At 34.8% G+C, this 21,304-nt stretch overlaps 1 protein-coding gene across 5 annotated transcripts in view; it reads left to right on the forward strand.

The window, feature by feature from the left end:
* Positions 1-21,304, forward strand: part of FER (FER tyrosine kinase) — a 374,252-nt gene that overhangs the window by 229,334 nt on the left and 123,614 nt on the right. For all 5 annotated transcript variants that reach the window (XM_019727984.3, XM_019727983.3, XM_019727985.3 and 2 more), the window contains 2 exons: positions 16,380-16,436; positions 21,129-21,244. In XM_019727984.3, the coding sequence (XP_019583543.2) occupies positions 16,380-16,436; positions 21,129-21,244 (173 nt within the window). The remainder of the gene's footprint in view (positions 1-16,379; positions 16,437-21,128; positions 21,245-21,304) is intronic.

The following is a 21,304-nucleotide window of genomic DNA, read 5'->3' on the forward strand; positions in this document are numbered from 1 at the left end:
GTAATTCTAAGATTTAGGTTTTAACATTTTAAAGGTGTAATTAGGTTTTATTTCCAGTTATTTTCATAGCTCATGTCCACTGTTACACCTATTCATTTGCAAACATGGTTTTACAAGAACGTAATGGTTTCATGAAAGTGAAAAATACTCTAAATACTGACTTAAGTTTGTTGATGCCTCGTTTTTAATGATTTCTTTACATTTATAGAACATTTGTTAAAGAGTAACTATGGGAAATGGAGAATTTGTCGTATGTTATCTCGATTCTAATCTAGTAAATCCAGTGAATGCAGAGAAATCTATAATTGATTTTCATAGCAATCGTTTGCTGAAAACAAAGTATATAAACTATATATAAGAAGTCAAAAATCTTCTTTTAGGCCTAAAACTTGAAACTTGAAGTAGAATATGTAACCTATTATGTTTCAGTTAACTAAAACTGATAATTGAATGCCAGTCAGTCTCTGAACTTGAAAAAAAGAGTCCTGTGTATCACTTTAAATAAATGATTCTATTTGGGGAGGCAGTGCAATTAGAAAGGACACCGCCTTGGGGAGTCAGAAAGATGTGAGTCGGAACACTGGTTCTGCCATTGGCTGTCTTAGCAGCCTGTCTCTCAGATCCTCAGAGCCCTCAGTGTGTTGATGGCCCCACAAACACCTACAGGTTCACTGCAGAGACACACATCACTTAACATAAAAGTTATACTGAAAGCTGGGATTTATTACCGCAAAGGATGCCTGCAAGAAGTGCAGGGACAGCAAAGGAGAGGTCAAACACAGGCTCCCGTGCCCTGTTTATGCAGGAATTGCAAGGGCATGTCTTTCTGCCCACACACCGCAGACATCCGTGTTATGTGATTGCTCGGGAAATCCTATTTGAGTCTTGGAGTCCGGAGTTCTCATGGGGGTGCTGATCACATACCTGCCTCATGACCATTGGGGGTAAGGACCCCAAACCAGGCACCTGGCGCACAGCCTCGCTCCTCATGTTAACTTGAAGCGTCCAGCCATGTTTTTCTTTTTTTTTTTTTCCATGTTTTTCTTGACTTGCCACTTCAGGTATATGGACTCACATTACTCAGGAACTTTTGGACCTTCCAGTAGTTAATTTTCAGTTCGAACATCATCATCGTGCCTATGGAGATATGCAGGAGCAGAGTGAAACTACCTGCTCTGCTAACCCTTTCCTCACAGTTATTGTGAAGGTTAAACAAGATGGAATTGTCCCACAAACCACTTTTACTATGTCTTTCGTATCCTAATTAACCGTCTGACGGTCCCCAGGGTCGGCTCCATTGACGTGTCTGGGGTACACAAAACAATCTCTCGAGGTACAGGAAGAGAATATTAGAACTCCTTTTAGATTTATTTTTGTCCCTATCCTTTTACATTTCCTGAGAATGTCTTTATTTGCCCTTCATTCCTAAAAAATATTTTTGCCACATGTAGTGACAGTTGACACTTCTTTTAACACTTGAAAAATGTTGTGCTACTTCTTTCTGAATTCCATAGTTTCAGGGGAGAAATCTGTCATTTGAATTGGTGTTCTCCTATTACAGGTCAGTAACGTGTAATTTCTGGCTGCTTTCAAGACTTTTCTTTGTCTTTAATTTTCAGATTAACTATGACGTGTCTTAGCTTGGATTTCTTTGGGTTTATCTCGGCTTCTTGAATTTGTAGGTTTGTGTCTTTCACCAAATTTGGGAAGTTTTTAGTCATTATTTCTTTGGTCTTGCAGCATCACTCTTTCTCTTCTCTTGGGCTCTGATGATCCAAATGTTGGATCTTTTGTTATTGTCCCACAGATCCCCAGGGCTCTGTTTATTTTCTTCCCAATCTATTTTCTCTTTGCTGTTTAAATTGGGTAAAGTCTATTGATTTGTCTTCAAGTTCAGTGATTCTAGTCTCTGTTATCTTCATTTGCTGATGTAATCTATGTTTCCGTTTGTTTCAAGAGAGTTTGGTTGTTGAAGCATTTTTGTGGCTGCTTTTTAAAATCCTTGTCGGATAATTCCAACATCTGATCTCTCTGTGTTGTCAGTTGACTGTCTTTTCTCATTCAATTTATGATTTCTTGGCTATTTGGTATGATGGATGATTTATATTGTACCCTGGACAGTTCATATTTTGTTAACAGACTCTTTTACTTTACATCTTTTATTTTTTTCAGGTAGTTGCCTTGTTTAGGTTTAGCACACAGGTCCTGGCCTATTTGTGTGGGCTGTGGTTTCAATGACAGTTTAATTTTCAGAGCCTTTGTGGTGTTATTTTGGTTTGCTGGTTTACCTGGTTCCAGCTTGCTCCTTTAGTGCTATGTTGGGATGGAAAGAATTCCCTCTGGCTGAGCTGCCAGGTTATTACACTGTGAAAGAAATTAGTCTCAGACACATTGGCTGTTTGGCGCTTGTGTGGCTGAATTCCCATGTCTAGGGAGTAGCGAGCATTTCTGGACTGGGTCCTTGTGAGGTTCTTTCTGTGAGTACCCCCTCCACACCCCCCACCTGTGTCTGGGCAGTAGGTGAAAGTTTCTGGTCTGTAGGGACAAAAGGCTTCTTTCTGTGGTGGTGTTTCCCTTCCCAGTGAGACCTACCTATCGTGGTATTTCTCAGTGCATGAGGGAGGTATCTGTCAGTCTCGCAGCGATGAAGAGGCTTTCCAGCCTGGCGGTGCTTCATGGTTGCCCCACTATTTTGTTGCAAGGCAGGGGTTTCTCAGGCCCACTAGGCAAGAGAGCACCTCCCCTGGCTGCTTATTATCTGGGCTCCCAGTCTATCCTATTGTAGGTGGTGTGGGTTCACCTGGGGCTGGTGAGGACGACCTTTTGATCCAGGAGAAGAAGGGACCTAACAGGGCTGCTTTCTGTTGCTAGGTTGAGAGTCAGGCCTCTTTCTGTTGTGTGGAGGGTACAAAAGCCCTCCTGCTGCTGCTGTTCCTGGGGTCCCAAAGCAGTTGGCCTTTCTCTAACCACCTTTCAGAGTTCTTTGATTTCCCTGGCATTACTTCCAGGGTTTATAGTTGTACTTAGTGGAAAGGAGCAGGGAGAGTTGTGTTTATACCAATTTGTCAAGTGACCACATCATTTTTTTTTTTTTTTGAGGGTACTGTATAATATATATTATATATCAGTATATTACAGCAAATGCTCACAATTAAAACAAAAATTAATGGGTTACACAATAAAGAGTTCAGCAATCCCTGGCTATAAGATTAAGTGAATACTAGATTGCTTGGCATTTAAAGACTCCATGGTTTGGTCAGAAAGTACATACAGTATTTAATTTTTCACCCAACACGGTTCCCTACTAAGAACGCTTTGCTTCCACCATGTTGCTATATTCACTCTACCTGGAAGATTCCCATTTCTTTCTGATGTTCAGCCTTTGCTGAAGTCCTTTTCTTTTAGTAAATCAGAATTATATCCATGTTTAAGGCTAATCTCAAATTCTACCTCTATTTTGAAGTCTTTTCTGAGTTCTCTCGCACAATATGGCTTATTTTTCTTCTGAACTCTGTGTTATATCACTCATGATAAATAATGTTTTGAACCAAGTGTAATCTAAATGTGTATTTTTAATTTATTTTTGGAGATGTACTTTCCTAGAGAAGTAATGCTAGCAATGATGTTTGGATTCCTAAATTTAACTATAATAAATCCGGTGTGTAGGTCCTAACTACCGCTTAACAAGACTAATGAAATAACACCCTTATGCAATGAGACTTCTAGCTTAAATATTCCAGGACTATGTTTCTCCCTAGCCTCCCACTTCTTCCTCTCTAGTGTAGTTGTCACATTGAGTTCCACAGGAGTGGTAGCTACTATGTCCTCTGGCCGAGACTGCTGCATGGTAACCTGGGAGAAAGTTGTGGGGAATGAAATAGAAAAACAAACCATCTAGTTCAAGGAAAGGTTTGGGAGAAGAAAGCTCTTATTGGTGGAATGATGACAATCACCAACCACAGGTAAAAGAAACATGGGTATTCCTGCCAACCCTCTCCTCCACTCCTGCACAGGTGTACATTCCCCCGTGCCTCTTTTTCCCACCCAGAACAGCTCGCACTTACCATTATCTTTTCCTTTCAAGGACCCTGGGGAGCACATAGATGTATTCTTTTCACAGACACTAGATATAACTTCCGACCACCTGAAGCAAGAACTTGATGGTTTTCTTGGTTTAGTAGCTTGTAGGAAGCTAAGGGAAGGTTATTCTGAGAGATTTGGGAAACCTTCCCACCTCTTCAGTGAAGCCTTTTTTAACCATCGTCGATACCGACCACATGGATCTTTGTGTCCCCACTCTACACTGTGCACACATCCTTTTCGGTGGGTCTCTTTACTCTTCATCTGCTTACATTAAAGCCATTGAGAATGGGGACTATGTTTCACTTGTCTTTGAATTCACATATCTTTGCATTTAGAGCACAATTCAGCACATGTATGTATACATACAGTAGGATGTATTTGGAGCTAGGCTCTGAGCATCTCTCACTTCCATTCTTTGCCCCAAATGCTATTCCACTGTTTTGGCTTTCTTTTAATAAGTTGGCATAGCCTGGTATATTCCACATTGGTTTGTATTTTCTTGTGTATTGTATTGTTCCTCAAAGTGAGTCCAGAAAAATCTTTTCTAATAGTCTCTTTGACTAGAGAGCCCATTTATGTATATTACATGAACTAGACGAGCTCTCCTGACTGTTCTCTTCAGGAGTCCTGCCTCCTTCTGAAAGAGTGTAATTACGTTTTATTGTCCTATTATGGTAGTAACAGGTTAGGTTTACATGGTATCTCAGGTATATCTGTTCACTGCTTCTTCTTTGCATCCCTTTCAGAAAAGAAAAAGAAAAAAGACGAATCTTAGGTTAGTTAATTTTACTTATGATTCTGGGGCTAGAATGGATGAGACTTGAAGTTGTAAGTTATAATAACTGTATTGAATAAACTTTCAAGTTTCTATTACACCAATTTCTGAGTTAAATATGCTTTCTCTATGATAATGTTCATTGTGATATGTTTCATTGTAAGAAAGATTGACATGTAAAAATTCGCTGTAATATAAGGAGCTAATTTGAAAAATTACCTGATGGCTTAGTTATGAATTTTAACCTCAGTTGTTTCCGAAAATGCTTTCTGTTAATTTACTTTGTGAAGCATTTTAATCAATACTGCTTCTTTATCTTTCAGCATCTCCTTCTAGCTTTTGTCTGTATTTACTAGTTAATTCCTGAAAGGCAAAAGTTTTTCTGAGAAATAAAAAACAAGGTTTGAATTAGCAAATAAAATTTTCATGCAATTCTGCTGTAGAATATGGTGCTAAGATTGGATTAACTGTTAAGGGCCCCTCTAATTTCTGTTGCTCTATTTAAATTTTCTTTTTACTTTGAAATGTGGTCATAAAAAGCATGAAAAATAACCCTGGCTAATTGAAATCATTTCTTACAATGATTTTGAATAAATACTATTCATAATTTCTTATATAATTACCACTTTTCCTGAAAGTAGGTTTATAAAGATTTATTACTTTAACAGGTATAAAATTCAGCTTTAAGATAACTATAAAACTACATCATTCCTAAGAAAATGGAATTAATGAGAATATTTGGCAAATTTCACTTTATTTATAGGCAACTTTTAAATGTCCTGAGTATTTAAACAATTTAGTGTTGTTTTTTTAAAGTATTACCCTTGGAAGATTTTTTTATTTTAAATGAGAGCTTGAAATAGTTTTATAGCATTGTCATTGTTATTTTTACTCCAGTCATTTATTGAGAAAGAGATATCAAGTGTATTCTCATGGATTTTTGAAGAAAAAATTGAAAACCATTTTATGCTAGTAGTTCTAGGCTTAGTTGATGAATATGGATGGATATTACTGCTAGAGCACATTGGAGTATTTGCTTCTTCCAAGTGATGAAACTGTCTCTCTTAATGAGTAAATTCCAGACGCATATTATACGTCATAAATCTCATAACTGAGGTAGTGGGGGCACAGGTATATACTACAAAATATTACATAAGAGGTTCAAGATAAAGTCAGTAAAAACAACACTCACATTAAATATTAATTAAATTCAGATAAAAAACACAAATGTTAATATCTGTAAACTATATTATATATTTGTTTAGCTTGCCTAAGTCATCTAGTTATTGTTTAGTTTGCCTAATTAATTACTCTTTGCTTCTTATCTTTTGTACTGTTTCCCCGAAAATAAGACCTAGCCGGACCATCAGCTCTAACGCATCTTTTGGAGCAAAATGAATGTAAGACCCGGTCTTATTTTACTAGAAGACCCGTCTTATCTAACAATATAATATAAGACCAGATCTTATATTAATTTTTGCACCAAAAGACGCATTAGAGCTGATGGTCCGGCTAGGTCTTATTTTTGAGGAAACACGGTAAAATGGGTATAATTGATGTTACCGTTGCAATTTAAACAAAGTTCTTCCTACATTCAGTTGAGTATTTTAGACTCTGCTTACAAAAATGTATGTGTGGGTCTTGGGGTGAAGCTAGAAAGAGGCAATGCCAGACGATTTGTACTCTGGAAAAGACAGGATTTGGTAAGGACAAGAGGGGCAGGAAGATGAGAGGAGAGAGATCGTTGGGAAGAGAAAGGACTTGCAGCAGATGCTGTCAGTGCAGTGCTCATGTTGTTGAGACCCTTAGGGGTCTGCTTCTGGGAGACCCCAAACTAAGAGGGCCTAAAGCACCTTCACATCTAGAAGTCTTGAGAACCAGATTCAACAGCCCTAGCCAGCTCCCCAGGAGAGGGCGTTCCTTCCACTTCTCAATCTCACTCACAAATCAACTTATAAGACTAAATAATGTTTAGCTAAATGTGTCATTAGAAGGTACATGGTGTTTTCTTGGGCTTATGTGGCCACCGAACTCTTTATCTCCAGCTTACGTCTTCCAATGAAAGTGCCTATTTTCTGTCTCATAAACATCTCTAAAATTTGTTCCTTGGTCTTTTTATTGGTCCTGTCATGTGATGACATAACCATCAATAGCATTATCGTTTGAGTCAAAGGATTCTTTGACTTAGTTTCCTTCTCTCCAAGAGTACTGGGATCATTTTATACAATTTAACAGCATTTTCTCTGTAAGGGTCAGAGGAATTTTGATACAAATATTTGCTGCAAAAGTGCAAATGACTAATAAAGACAAGAAGTAACCTATAGGAAAAAAATACTTTTACACTTTTATTTCTTGTATTATAGTCTCTTATAGTCACTTTTAATTCAATGATTTATTGATTTCTTTAATGCAGCACTAAACACATATCAATAAAGTAATTATGCAGTTCATGCTTAGTTTCAGTTCTAAGTTCCTAAAGTTCATTATTACGTTAGGCTACATTCATGAAGACTACCATGGGTTATTTTTTGAATCATTATGAAACAGATTTGAGAAATTTGAAAGCTGTTTAGTTGATTATTTACTGTGTTATTATGATTGTTTGCTTGTTATGCACATTTTACGCTTGACCCACAATTTTGACCAATAACAGTCTTAATTACTTATAGTCTGATATTTAAGTTGTAAAAAGAAAAAAATCAAGCTAACGTGAGTTCTACAGTTCCTCCGTCATGTACTTATCATACCACTGATATTTATCACAAAGACAACTTTCAACAAAGTTGCCCATAAAAGTACCAAACAAAACCAAACAACCCCTACCCATCTCAAATATAAAAACTACCCTCAGAAAACTGGGATGTATTATTATATTTAAAAGTTCAATGAAAACTTTTAAAATAATCACTTGGGAACGCCTATGTCCTTCCACATTTTTCTTTTTAGAAATTTACTGTTTCCCTGTTAATTACATTAAATATTTCTCATAGTTTCACTTACTTTGCTTTTAAATTAGAGTTGCCAATTTCTTCTTTTCTTTATTTAAGTAGGTATAACTGATGCTACCTTTAAAATTTAAACAAATTTCTTCCTACATTTAATGGGTATTTTGGACTCTGCAGTATTTTCTAAGCTAATTATGGAGGCCACAAGATTTTCAGGAATAGAATACAAATGAACTTGACATATCCTAAAGCCTTGAGTGAGAAATGTTGCCATGACAACCATGTTTTAAAATTGTACTTAAAACTACCCATAGAAATAATTTACACTCCTAATAGAGGCTTCTAAATTGGGACTTGGACAACTACATATAATGCAGTTAGCAAATAGGTTGAATTTCTGGGAGGTGAGCAAGCTGGAATCAATCTTATTGCCATAGAGATGGTTGGGAGGAGTTGTATTACTAAAGATGCAAGGTGTGCTCTAGGCAGAATTCCCATGTCTGCCAGTCTGAGTTGCCTCAAGCCCATATGTTCTTAGCTCGAGATGATTCAATTCTCAGAGGTGCTTCATTGACCTTCAATTCTATAATTCAATGAGAAAGTCATTTTGGAATTCATTTTATATTAGATATAACAGTCATAGATCTAAATGAGACTTTATATGAAATTCTTCACCTCTAGGGTAGTTCTATAGTTTGGCATGAATCGGCTCTCTGGAAACATAACACTCATGTATCATATATCATACATTAATATCTAAGGAAAAAATGCATACACCATCAATCCTAGAGCAGGCTCACTAGGGGACATAGACAAAAATCCAATTTCAATTGTTGAAAGTCTCTGGAAAAAAAATAAAAAATTAATAAAGAGAAGTGTCTGGAAACTTTGAAAAGTTAAAAAAAATGCATAGAATTTGTTCAGGTTATAGATGTATGTTCTATTATTTGATCCTTCTTTTCAATTACCTGACATGGTACACTATGTATATAATTTAGACGCAGAAAATTATTGCACTCAGTTTTATTTTAAATGCAATATTCTTTTACTGGTCTCTTCAGCACAGTAAAAGCAAAGCAGAATATGATGGAACGTTGGACTAGGAGAAAAAAGATCAAGGTTCTTATCCCAACTCTGTCACTTACCATATTTCCCTGAAAATAAGACCTAGCCAAACAATCAGCTCTAATGTGTCTTTTGGAGCAAAAATTAATATAATACCGGGTCTTATATTAATTTTTGCTCCAAAAGACACATTAAAGCTGATTGTCCGGCTAGGTCTTATTTTCGGGGAAACACGGTAGTACCTCTGTGACCATAGAAAAGATTTTACCTTCTCAAGGTGTTGGTTTTCACATCTGCAAAATGGAGACAATGATGTATTTCCTGCCAATCTACTGGGAGTTCTGCGATTCAAGAAGCAAGTGTATCTGGAAACATGTTAAAAATGTGTTCCTCGTTGTCCTTTACAAAAGTTTGGATTTCAGACCAGTCAAAATACTTGCCTTTGCCTGTATTATGGGCAGACTTTAAATCTGCTCTGAAGCAACTCCAAAAATTATTCAGTAGTAGAAGAAACACAGAAATGCATAGTTTTGGGGGTTGTCCTTCCTTTTCCCTTTTAAAAATGAGGAGTCATTGTAGACCAAATAACTTGATGTTTCCAAATATTTTCTCATTTTGAGAAATAACTGATAAATGAGAGAAGGATATATTTCTTTCACCATGGTAATGACACATTGATATTCATGAATTAAGGAGTCTAAGTCAAGTCTAGTTTCAACATTGGGCAAATTAACCATTAGCATTTGAACACAGGTTTGTGGGTATTCGTTTATGGTCACAAATCATAGCAAGCAGATGAAACATTAAATAAATTGTCGACTGTTCATTCCTGTCTTAATGCATCTTTTATTTTTGTCTGTTTCATTTCTATTGCTGATTTATTCTTTAGTACAACCTTTGTTTTCGTTGAATACTAGTAAATCTGTGAAGTCAAGGGAGAAGCTGCTTTTCCCATTTTCTTGGAAGCGATTAAGAGGTGGTCTGCCTCCAATCCTCTGTTCCTTCTCCAAATTCAGGAAGAAGGAAATCTCCTTACCCCTTTACAGAAAATAGAACAAAGATAAAGACCAGAAATATGTGGTTTACACTACAGGCGCTCCCAGCTCTGGGGCAGTTGTTAAGGAGTGAAGTTCAGCTCTTTCTGGCCACCCTTGAGTGTCACTTTTCTTTCCCTTGGAGTGAAGGGGAGAAGAAGAGGTCAGTAAAGATAATGGGAAAGTCAGGGATCCAGCCTCCTTCAGCAACTCTCCATTTTCCAAACTCCATGTTGCTTAATATCCCTGTTCCCTAACTTACTTTTGAGTTATCTTCTGATGTAATCTCTACTTCTTAGTTTAGCTTTTTGTTCCCCCAAGAATAAAGTCATTTAAAACATTGGACCTCTTTTTATTACCACATCAGTCATCTTCTGGGTCAGAGATGTTAGGTGAAGATTTAGTGTCATTATGTACCTAAAGTTGTTTGCCTTTCTCAGGCTCCCGGCAGCCTCAGTGGTAGTATTCTACTTATTATCTGAGGGAGATGCTGGGAGTAGTTCATCTTTTCAGGGTTTGTGTTAAGTACCACTGCCTCTACCCACATTTCTACAAAAACTGCAGCTACAAAATTCCAATCAGAGCAAATTGCCCCTGAATTCCCCTTGGGGCGTTTTATCCCTCCCTCTTACAGACTGAGGTAGTGACAGATCTTAATTCTGAGATTCTAGGCTGCTTCTCTTTTATCTCCATTTTAGCTCAAGCAGATTAAGAGCAACCTTATTCTTGACTGACTTCCCCTCAATTTTACTTTTTTTTTTTCTTGTTACACGTTTAGTTATCTCCCCTGTCCTTGTATCTACATACTAATGTGCTTTTCTGCCTATCAGTGGAAAGGTTATTTTTGTGACCTCAGACCATTAGTGACCATCAGGTAGCAACCATTTCGGCAGTACGAGTCCCATTCCCCATCCCTTCTTCCTCCCCACCCTGACAGTAACACCCCTTTCAAATAACTCATTAGCCATTGTTTAAATTACAGAGTCAAGGGTTCTTTTAATATCCCATCCCAGTAACCAACTATAATAACATTTGCCCCAGTTTAGGTATTTGAAAGGATCACTAAACTTCATTGAACGTACTTGCAGAACACATTTATTTAAAAGCAAAGGAACAAACAAAGGATCTGAGAAGCATCCCAAATACAGCTTCTTCAACAGTCCTCAGTTGTATACACCCAGACCAAGCTGGGTCTGGGTTTGATCATCCACCAGGGTCTGTAAGAGCAGTCTTGGTTTTGAGACAGCTTAAAGGAGAAACTCTCAGCATGCTTTGTATGTCCCCTTGCTTATCTAATCAAGCTAAGTTTGTCAAACCAATTAGGCCAGTTACAAACTCCCCTGAAATCCCAGGGGAGTTTCAGACCTTAATCAATAAAGTCATGAATCATAGATCTCACTGTCCTTATCTTGTCCAAGAGCTAAAAATGATATCCCGGCATCCCCTGAGATGAAGACAGAGTTTTTCTATTCCAGCTAGAAATCTCACATTTATTTCTCTTGTTTTTGAATTTTCAATTTATTTACTTCTGCTCTTATTATTACTTTCTTCTGCTAGTTGTGGGATGATTTCGCTCTTCTTTTCGTAGATTCTTAAGGTGGAAGTTTACATTATTGACTTGAGAACTTTCTTGTTCTCTAATTTGACATGCTATAAATGTCTCTCTACGCACTACATTAGCTAGATTCTGAAAGTTTTGATATTGTATTTTCATTTTTGTTCAGTTCAAAAAGGGTTTCTAATTTCTCTTAAGACTTTTTCTTTTACCCATGGATCATTTAACAGTGTATTGTTTAATGTCCAAGTATTTAGGAATTGTCCTGTTAATTTCGTTATTGATTTCTAGTTTAATTTTGTTATTGTCAGAAAACATATCTTGCATGACCTCATTTCTTTTATATTTGTTAGGGTTTGTTTTATGACTCCGGCTTATGATACGGTTTAGTTTGGTAAATGTTCCCCGTGCACTTGAAAAGAGGGTTTTATTTTGTTGTTGAGTAGAATTTTATTATAAATGTCAATTTGATCCATTTGGCTGGTATTATTCAGTTATTTCATATCCTTGCTGATTTTTCTCTTTACTATTATATATTACTGAGAGAGGAATGTTGAAGTCTCCAATTACAACTGTGAAATTGTCTTTCTCCTTTCAATTTTGTCAATGTTTTCTTCATTTTGAAGTATCTGTGGTTGAAGCATAGACATTTAGGATAATTATATTTTCTTGGTGAATTGACACTTTTATCACTATGTGATTTTTCTGTTTATCCATATACAATTTTCTTTGTAGTCTACTTTGTCTGACATTACTACAGGTGGTCCAGCTTTCTTATGATTTATGTTTACGTGTTACATCTATTTCCATCCTTTTACTTTTTATAAGTGTGTTCCTTTAGACAACATAGTTAACTCATTTTAAAATTCCTTCTTACAATCTTTTAAATGGTGTATTTAGACAATTTACATGTAATGTAATTGTTAATATGTTTGGATTTAGGGATATAATTTTTTTTTCTGGTTTTTGTTTCTTTTTCTCCTCTCATACCTTCTATTGGGTTATTTGAATACTTTGTACTATGCCATTAATTTTAATTTTTATTTTTTGTATTTTTGATTATATAGCTTTGTACTGGTTTTTTTGTTTGTTTCTTTGTTTTTTGTGTTGTTTTTTTGTGTGTGTGTGGCTGCTCTAGGAATTACCAAAAACATATTTATTCAGTTTACAAAGAATCAATATTGTAAGACTTCAATTAGAATGCAGAAACTTGATCACTGTAAGGATATGCATACCTTCTCCTCTCTGTTGTACTTGTGTATTACATCTACATCAATTGAAAAACTCATCAGAAAATTTATAATTTTCCTTTCTTCCTGTTGAGCACACTTTAAAGAATTCAAAAAAAGAAACAGCTATTATATTTACTTAAGTATTTACCATTTTTATTATTATTTTATTCCTGATATCTCGTTTCCATATGGCTAAAGAACTTCCTTTAGCAATTTTTTTTTTTTTTAAGAGTAAGTCTACTGGTAACTAATTTCTTAGTTTTCTTCTGAGAATATATTTAACCTTCATTCCTAAAAGATAAATTTCTGGATATAAAAAACTGGATTTGACTTTTTTTTTCTTCTTTTAATACTTAAAAAATGTTCTACTTCTTCTTGGCCTACATGATTTCTGATGATACATCTGCAGTCATGTTGATGGTTGTTCCCCTGTAAATAATGGGTCATTTCCTCTAGCTGCTTTAAATACTTTTTCTTTGCCTATGGTTTTAACAAATGCAATAATGTTGTATATAGGCATTGAGTTTTTCCTTTTTGGGGTTAGTTGAGTTTCTTGAACATGTAAGTCTATTTCTTTTACCAAATTTAGGGAGTTTTTGGCCCGTATTTCTTCGAATATTTTCAGCACTATACTCCTTTTCGTATCCTTATGTGACTTTGATATGAATGATAGACCTCTTGGTATTGCCCCACAGATCCTTGGTGCTGTTCATTTTTCTTTCTCTCTGTAGGTTACATTGAATGATTTCTATTGACCTGTACTCTATGAACACTAAAATTTGGATTTCATATAATTTTCATATGTCACAAATTTTTTTCCTGTTTTAAACCATTTAAAAAAGAAAAAAAAAAAAGTTTAGATCATGGGCCAGGCAAAGACAGGCAATGAGCCCATTGGGCCTACAGGCTTGGTTTGCCAATCTCTGATTTAGTCCCTCAGTGATGAAGATGAGTAGATGGTAGGTTTTAATTCCTTCCATTTCCAGGTTGCCTTTTCTACCACAGTGTGGTATCTTTGACATCCTTGTTAAAGTCTAGGGTATTTTATAAGGGCCTGTTTCATTTAATCTATTGGCTGCTGCTTTCACAACTAGAATATGCACTTAGGGTCAAAGTAGCTCAAAAAGTCTTAGCTACTTTTCTTAACCTAAACTTCAGTTCTTCACTATTTTAGAGCTTTCCAATCCTCCTAAACAGGAGTTTGTTTTTACATTTCTAGCATTTTCAGTGGTTTGCAGTGGGAGAGTTGGTCTGATCCACCCTTTTTAACCATGTTTGAAGTAGAAATGCTCTCAACAAATCAGTTTTGCAACTTTAAAATAACTCTCCTGCCCGTCAGACTACATTCTTTGAGGAATAGCTTTTGATTATATATATGGAGGGGAAGTTAAACCCCAAGTGCTACTCAAATGGAAAGTAATATTTTTATACTTGCTTAGTTTTAATTTTTATTTTTTTAAATCAACTTCATGAATATATAGTTTACGTACAACAAATGCACAGATTTTAAATGTATAGTTCAATGAATTTTCAAGAAATCGAACGTTTCCATAACCGCCCAAAATTCATTCTTTCCCTTTTGTTGTCAATCTTCCCCCAACCCCTGCCTCAGGCAGTGCTCTGATTTATAGCATTAGAGATTAATTGTCCATCTCTAGCAATTTATATAAATGAATCCATTATGTATGTATGCATGTATATAAAGTATATCTGGCCTATTAGTTCAGCAAAATGTTTTGCAGATACTCTGTTGTTGTATGTATCTTTAGTAAATTCCTATTTATTGCTGAATAATAATTGTCTGAATACAAGTATACCAAAATTTGTCTATCAGTTTTCCTTTTGCTGGACATTGATATTGTTTCTAGTGTTTGGCTATTATAAAGAGAGTTGCCTTAAACATTTATTGATGTCTTTCTGTGGATATAGGTTTTCATTTCTCTTAGGTTAATACCTAGAGGTATACTTTCTGAGTCATAAAGTAGATGTATATTTAAGTTTATAATAAACGGCCAAATTGTCTTCCAAAATGGCTTGTACTGTTTTGCATCCTCGTTAACAATGTAGGGAGACTCTGTTTTTCCACATCTTTGCTGTCTCATGGTATTGTTAATCTTTTTTACTTTAGTATTCTAATACGTGTGAAGTGGCATCTTATTGTGGTTTGTATTTCTATGTCACAGAAGACTAATGATGTTAAACATCTTTTGTCTATTGTGCTTTTTGTCTATTCATCCATCTTTTGTTAACTTTTTTCCCAATTTCTTAAAATTTGATTGTTATCTTATTGATTTATGAGTTCTCTATATGTTCTAAATACAAATTATTTATCAGGTATATTTTGCAAAGAGGTCATCCAAGATTTTAGTTTGCCTTTATGTTTAAAAAATGATGCCTTTCAATGAACAAGTGTTTTCAATTCCAGTCATTTGTTTCTTTTGTAGCTAGTGCTTTTTGTGTCCTGTCTACAATCTTTATGTACTCGCTTAGTTGTGAAGATATTCTTCTGTGTTTTCTTCTAGGTCCTTAATAGCTCTAAGTTTGTATTTAGATTGAAGACTATACATGTAAACTGTTGTTTTTAAAGTCATGTTGTTCCCTTTGTTGATCTATCCGAGGGTAGTGTTTGAGTGTTTGTACGTGGTGTTTCGGAAAGTTAAAGGCTTTAAATGGCTGTGCAGAACATTTTAAGCCATAGTTAGGGTGGCTTTTTATTTCAAGGTGTTTGATTACTTGTTATACCTCATTCTGGAGCTCATAATTACATTTCAGTCTGTGTAATGGGGGAACACTACATTTTAACATTAATAAAAAAAGAAATCCTGAATAAAATAATACCCTGGGATTTTCTTTTTCTTTCCTCTCTTGCCCATATTTCCCTGTTTTTCCTTCCTTCTTTCCCTTCCTTTTTTTCCTGTCTATTTCTCCCTTGCTACATTCCTTTTTCATTCTTCATTAAAAAAAAACACCAAAAAACCCAAACAAACAAGTAACCCTCTATGCTTTTCTAACATTATGGTGTTATGCCATTTAATAGCTGAGATTTTAGGTGATAAAACTATTCCCTAAGTAGTAATTAGTTCTTGAGATCAGATAATGGGATGTTCTTTTATAATGGCTTGTTCGCATCACTGGTCTTATGTACGCGAGTTTTGTTGCTTTATTATACTACAGGAAATTATGTAAGAAAGATAGGAGACTATATCCAGTGTCATAAACAGCTATCACTCATGGCTAGTTGATACATGGAAAAATTAACTCTTAGTAATATGGTTCAGATAGAAAAAGAATTTTCTATGATCAAGGGAGTATTGGAAATTTTGTATTATAAAATGAAATTCTCTCATGTACTTATGGACCCAACTTTTTTGAAATGACAAATAATAGCATAGCCTGAGTTTTATGGGGAGAGCAAAGTACATGCTATGCTCTAGTTCTGGACACCATCATTTGGAAGGGTAAGATTTCTCACAGAAGTTTGCTGTAATGTAAATTATAAAATCCTATTGTGCAGTAACATTTCTTAAATTGGTTTTATAGCTTGTTGAGGTTACAACTTCCTGGTGTACTGTAGATTGAATGGCCTGAATGAAATATCCCCTTAGGTCTATTTCCCATTTCCTTAAAATGCATGTTACAGGTTATGTACTTTTGCTTGGGCTAAAAAACTGTTCTTTTTCTTTGCCATAGGATAAGAAATGGGTTCTCAATCACGAAGATGTCACTTTGGGAGAATTACTGGGCAAGGTATGTATGTAATTAACTGAATGAAATAACCAAAAGTCTTCATACTGATTGTGAACTCGGCAGGCTCTTCATTTTCTTCAAAGCCTTCTTATGTTCCAGCACACAGCAAGGCACATTCCCACATTAACTGAGAGGAACACAATACCACATCTGTCATAAGTGCTGTGAGGTTCACTGAAATAGATGTGTAAAATCTGTGCAAGGTTTAAAGATGATCCTTGACTTTTAGAAATAGTATAGGTGTGTTTCCTCTGGAAATATTAAAAGCCATAATGGTTTTATTACTGTTGTAGCAAAGCCAAAACTAGTGACCTGAGATGTGAAAAGAAACTGAAATAATGAAGTTTAAATAAACACCTTATAGTCTTGTTCCATTTGTTTCTATTTAGTTCAGAAAAGGTGAAATACTGCTCTTTGGGATTTCAGGACTGTGTATATAATCATAGTATATAACAACATTAGACACATTATTTCATCTAAAAATTACGTGGATTAGACACGTTTCAGTATAAATATTTATTGTGGAGCTAGTTCTATTAATAGCCAAAAAGGGCAGCTATATTTAATGAAGGTTCTTTTCTTCCAATCTAGTTGAAAGTTTCTTCCAATTCATAGGCCATATTAAAATATATTACATCTAATAATAATGGCAGACATTTAATAGTTATTAATCCAATGGACTATTTGCAAATTTATTGTTTATTTGTAACTGAGTTCGGTGGGTAAATATTAACTTCTTTGTAAATGACTTATTTAGTGATGTTTCCATTTGAAAGTTTGAACTGAGTTTAGTTTCATAACACAATGTGAAAAATAGTAAAAATCCAGGTATTTTGGAAAATTGTTATTCATACATTTCTGAGCAATCAGTTCTAGACATAAGGCTTAGCATTTTCAGTAAAAATGATTATTCATCACCTCTTTGTTTCCAATGTAAACTACATGAATCGATAAATTTCCCCTTAATTTTTTTTCCAATGTAAACTACATGAATTGATAAATTTCCGCTTAATTTTTTTACTTATATGTTAAGAAAGTAAATCACTATAGAAATAATCTACTTTGCAGAATTCTTATTAGTATTTTAAAATATCTTTTCCAAATGGAAGCATGAAATTGCTGTTGGAAAGTAGTTTCTATTGACTGCAAGCACTTATTTAGTAAGTAAATTCTAAAAAGTAGTAGTTGATGTGTTTACTTCTTCTGTGATATACTCATCATTCTTAAGGAAATATTCTTTCTGTTTCTTTAGGTCAGTAATTCAGTCTCATTGATTGGGTCAAAAATTATTACAGAGATTAAATAAATTTCCATGAAAATACAATTAAGTAATAAATTGTAAAATTAAACCACTTACTGAAATAGAATGTGTCGAAAAGGACAGACTTTTTTAGTACTCAGGAGAAAATATTTTCAGTTAAAGAGAAATATTTCAGTTATTTTTATGTTTGGTTTAATATGTGAAATATGGTGAATATTTTCTCAATGACAGGCAGTAGCATGATATCAGTTTCAATAAATTTAATCATTTTAAATAAAAGACTGTAACTTTAAAGACAATGGTATAGCTTAATTTCAGATATTTTTTTTAGTAGAAAATGATTTGTTATTTAATATTTTCACTACCTATTCTGAATAAAAATTTATGTATACTGCTTGAGAATACATGAGTAAAAGAGAATTAATTGTAGTTCGTACACTACAGACTTTGGAATTTGGTAGTAATATAAGGCTGAGACAGGGATTCTAACTTTTTTATTGAGCCTTATATTCTTAGTTGACAATACTTGACATACATATACTTGGTTATTGAATTCTCAAATATTTGTTGAATTCCTGATATGGGCCAGGGACTCTTCTGAACAGTAGGGATAGATCAGTGAACAAAGCAGACAAATATCCTTGGCCTTTTGGAACTTAGATTCTAATGGGGGAAGATAGAAAAACAATAAACATAACACAGAGTAAATTTTATAATGTTAAACGGTCTAAGTTCTGTGAAAAATAGAGAGTTTAGGAGTCCTATTGGTCAGAGTTGCAATTTTTAATCGGAAAATCTGGGTAAGCCTTATTGAAATTGTTACTTTCTAATAAAAACTTGAGGAGGTGGGATTTAGCCATGTGAACATCTGAGGAATAGAGTTCTAGGCAGAGAAAGTAACCAGTGTAAATGTGATTTCAAGAGCAGCAAGGCAGACTGGCTGTAACTGAGAAAGCGAGGAGGAATACGAGGGGACAGGAAGTCAGTAAGGTGGTGAGGAGGTAAGGCCTCAGGAGTGGCCTTATAGGCCATTGTAATTACTTCGGCTTTGATTATGTATGAGAAGGTAAGCTGGTGGATGTGTTTGAGGGGAGGAGTGGCATGATCTTACTTTTTAGAAAGGTCCATTTGGCTACTGTGTTGGGAATAGGCTGACAAGTTAGAAGGCTAGGAAGCAATTGCATTTAGCTAACTGAACGATGATGGTTGCTGGATCAGGGTGGTGGCAGTGGAGGTGGTGAGTAGTAGTGAGTTCTGGAAATGTTTCTAAGGTTGAGCCAACTGAATATCCTGAAGAGGTGTTCTGGGAAGCACAGTCTTTTTCTCAGCATTTGGAGATTCCCTCTTTGACCACTGTTGATAGAGTGGAAGTTCTTGGAGTAATGATTATTGAATGATTATTTCAATTTTTCAAATGCTTGGTAGATGCCAAGACCTGTTACATAGGGCATAAACCATTAAAAAGGTACAAAGGGGCAATGGGATATAAGTGTTCAATTAATGGGATACATAATTTGGGGAAGATCAAGAAAATCTTCATGAATGAAGGGGCATAAGAAATGAACTTAAAGGTTAGTTAGCATTTTCCTTGATTGGAGGTGGGTGGTGGTATTCCATAAAGGGAAAAAAAGGCATATCTGGGTGCCAAAAAATGTATACACATTTTAAGAGGTGTTACATATGTATAACTTTTCAAAGTTTAATTGAATTACGTAGCAATGGTAGTATGACGTTTACTCAAAAGATGGTGTTAATCAAATGAATGGTAGCATCATTCATTGTATTACAATTTTAATACAGTTTATTCCTCTCTTAAAATGTGTATACATTGTTTTGGCACCCTCTGTATTCTGGGATCACTAAGTATTTAAGTTTAGGACAGATGTAACAGTTGGAGGCTATATTGTGGAGAGCTAGACAGAGGCAGAGAAGGTGATGGAAATCGAAGAATGGATATTGAGTAAGACAGTGGTATAATTAAAGTTGTCTCGTGGAAAGATTAATCTGGCAGTGCTGCAGTGGAGGGGTGAGAAAGTGATGATGAGATCACTTTAGGTGAGAAAATTGAGATCTTGAGTCAGGGTAGACTTTGTAAGATGCAAGGAGGAAGACAAAAGTATTGTAGAGGTCAAATCTGCATGCTTGCAGAGAGAACGATGGTCCTAGTAAATTGAAAAGGTAATTTAGCAAGGAAAAGTCTTCTAATGAGTAAAATAAGTTTTAGATGAGTTGAATTTTAAGTGCTTTGAGTCATTCAGATAAATAGAAGCCCAGCAGCAATAATCATGTATATTAATATCTTCTCTCAGCTCTATTGCTGATGTAATAAATGATCTGATAATTGGTTTTGGGGGGAAGGAACTTGAGAATAATAAATAGGGAAGGGTATATAGCTCAGATTTTCCATGTCTAACTTATGGTGAATGTGTATTATATTGAATTCATGGTATGTTTACTTTTCATGAAAGGATGATCAATCATTGTTTTCTAATAAATATTTAAAAGTTGATTATTAGATTTAATAATAATGAATACTATTCCTTAAATTTTTCAGTATATTTAAAATATTAAGTAAAATAAAAATTTTAATTAAAAATTAAGTAAAGTATTAAGTAATGCTTAAAATATTTTGTATTTTAATAATTTTAAATTATTTTTTAGTAACATTTAAAAAAATAGCTGTTGTGTTAGCCTTATATACCTTCTCTGTAATATTTTGGTTTTGTGTTTATAATAAAAGAAAAATGACTTCAAATGGAAAATAAAGCAATTTAAGTCAAATTACGTTTTAGCCTAGAATAAGGTTAGAAGTTCATATATTTGATAGAAATGAGTTAGTTCATGGTAACACGGGCAGTTGTGTGAGCACCCCCTCTTCCTTGGTACCTTCCAGTGATTGACAGTCTATAATAGTGGCAGTTGACAGTCCCTCTGCCTAGGTTTTATTGCCTCTCCCCTATTCTCTTCCTCTCTTACTCTTCTCTCACTGACATGGCTGTGTGGCTCAATACCAACAGTCACCTCACAGAATCTGCTTTATCTTTAAAAATTAATAATTTTTTAAATTTAATAAAATTTAGCGTTTAGGGGATGAAGCCAACTAGGTGGAGTGAAACGTATGTACCTCTAACAGTATCATTCTCAGATTCTCCTTTTATCCTTTTTTTTTTTTTTTCAATTTCCCCCCACAATTTTCATTTTCAACTGTCTTCAAGCCTCAATTCCCCAAATGCGGCTGTGTTGGGTAGTTTATTTAAATTTGGAGGATTGGTAAGAACATTCCCAGTCTTTATTGCCAATTAAAACTCTGAATAATGCTAACAGAGCACTTTGATTAACTCAAAACATGTCATTACATGCTTTCCTTGTATTTTACAATGATTTATGTGTATGTCTTACACCCCAAACAATGAATATGTTTGTATTTTCAGGGAAATTTTGGTGAAGTATATAAGGGCATATTAAAGGATAAAACTGCTGTTGCTGTTAAAACATGCAAAGAAGATCTTCCTCAGGAACTGAAAATAAAATTTTTACAAGAAGCCAAGTGAGTTCTCTACAGTGATTTAAAATATGTATTTGTAACATAAGTGAGCCATTAAAATAT

The sequence above is a fragment of the Rhinolophus sinicus genome, chromosome 3, assembly GCF_057876585.1.
Source record: "Rhinolophus sinicus isolate RSI-liver-muscle chromosome 3, RSI-T2T, whole genome shotgun sequence".
Lineage (NCBI taxonomy): Eukaryota > Metazoa > Chordata > Mammalia > Chiroptera > Rhinolophidae > Rhinolophus > Rhinolophus sinicus.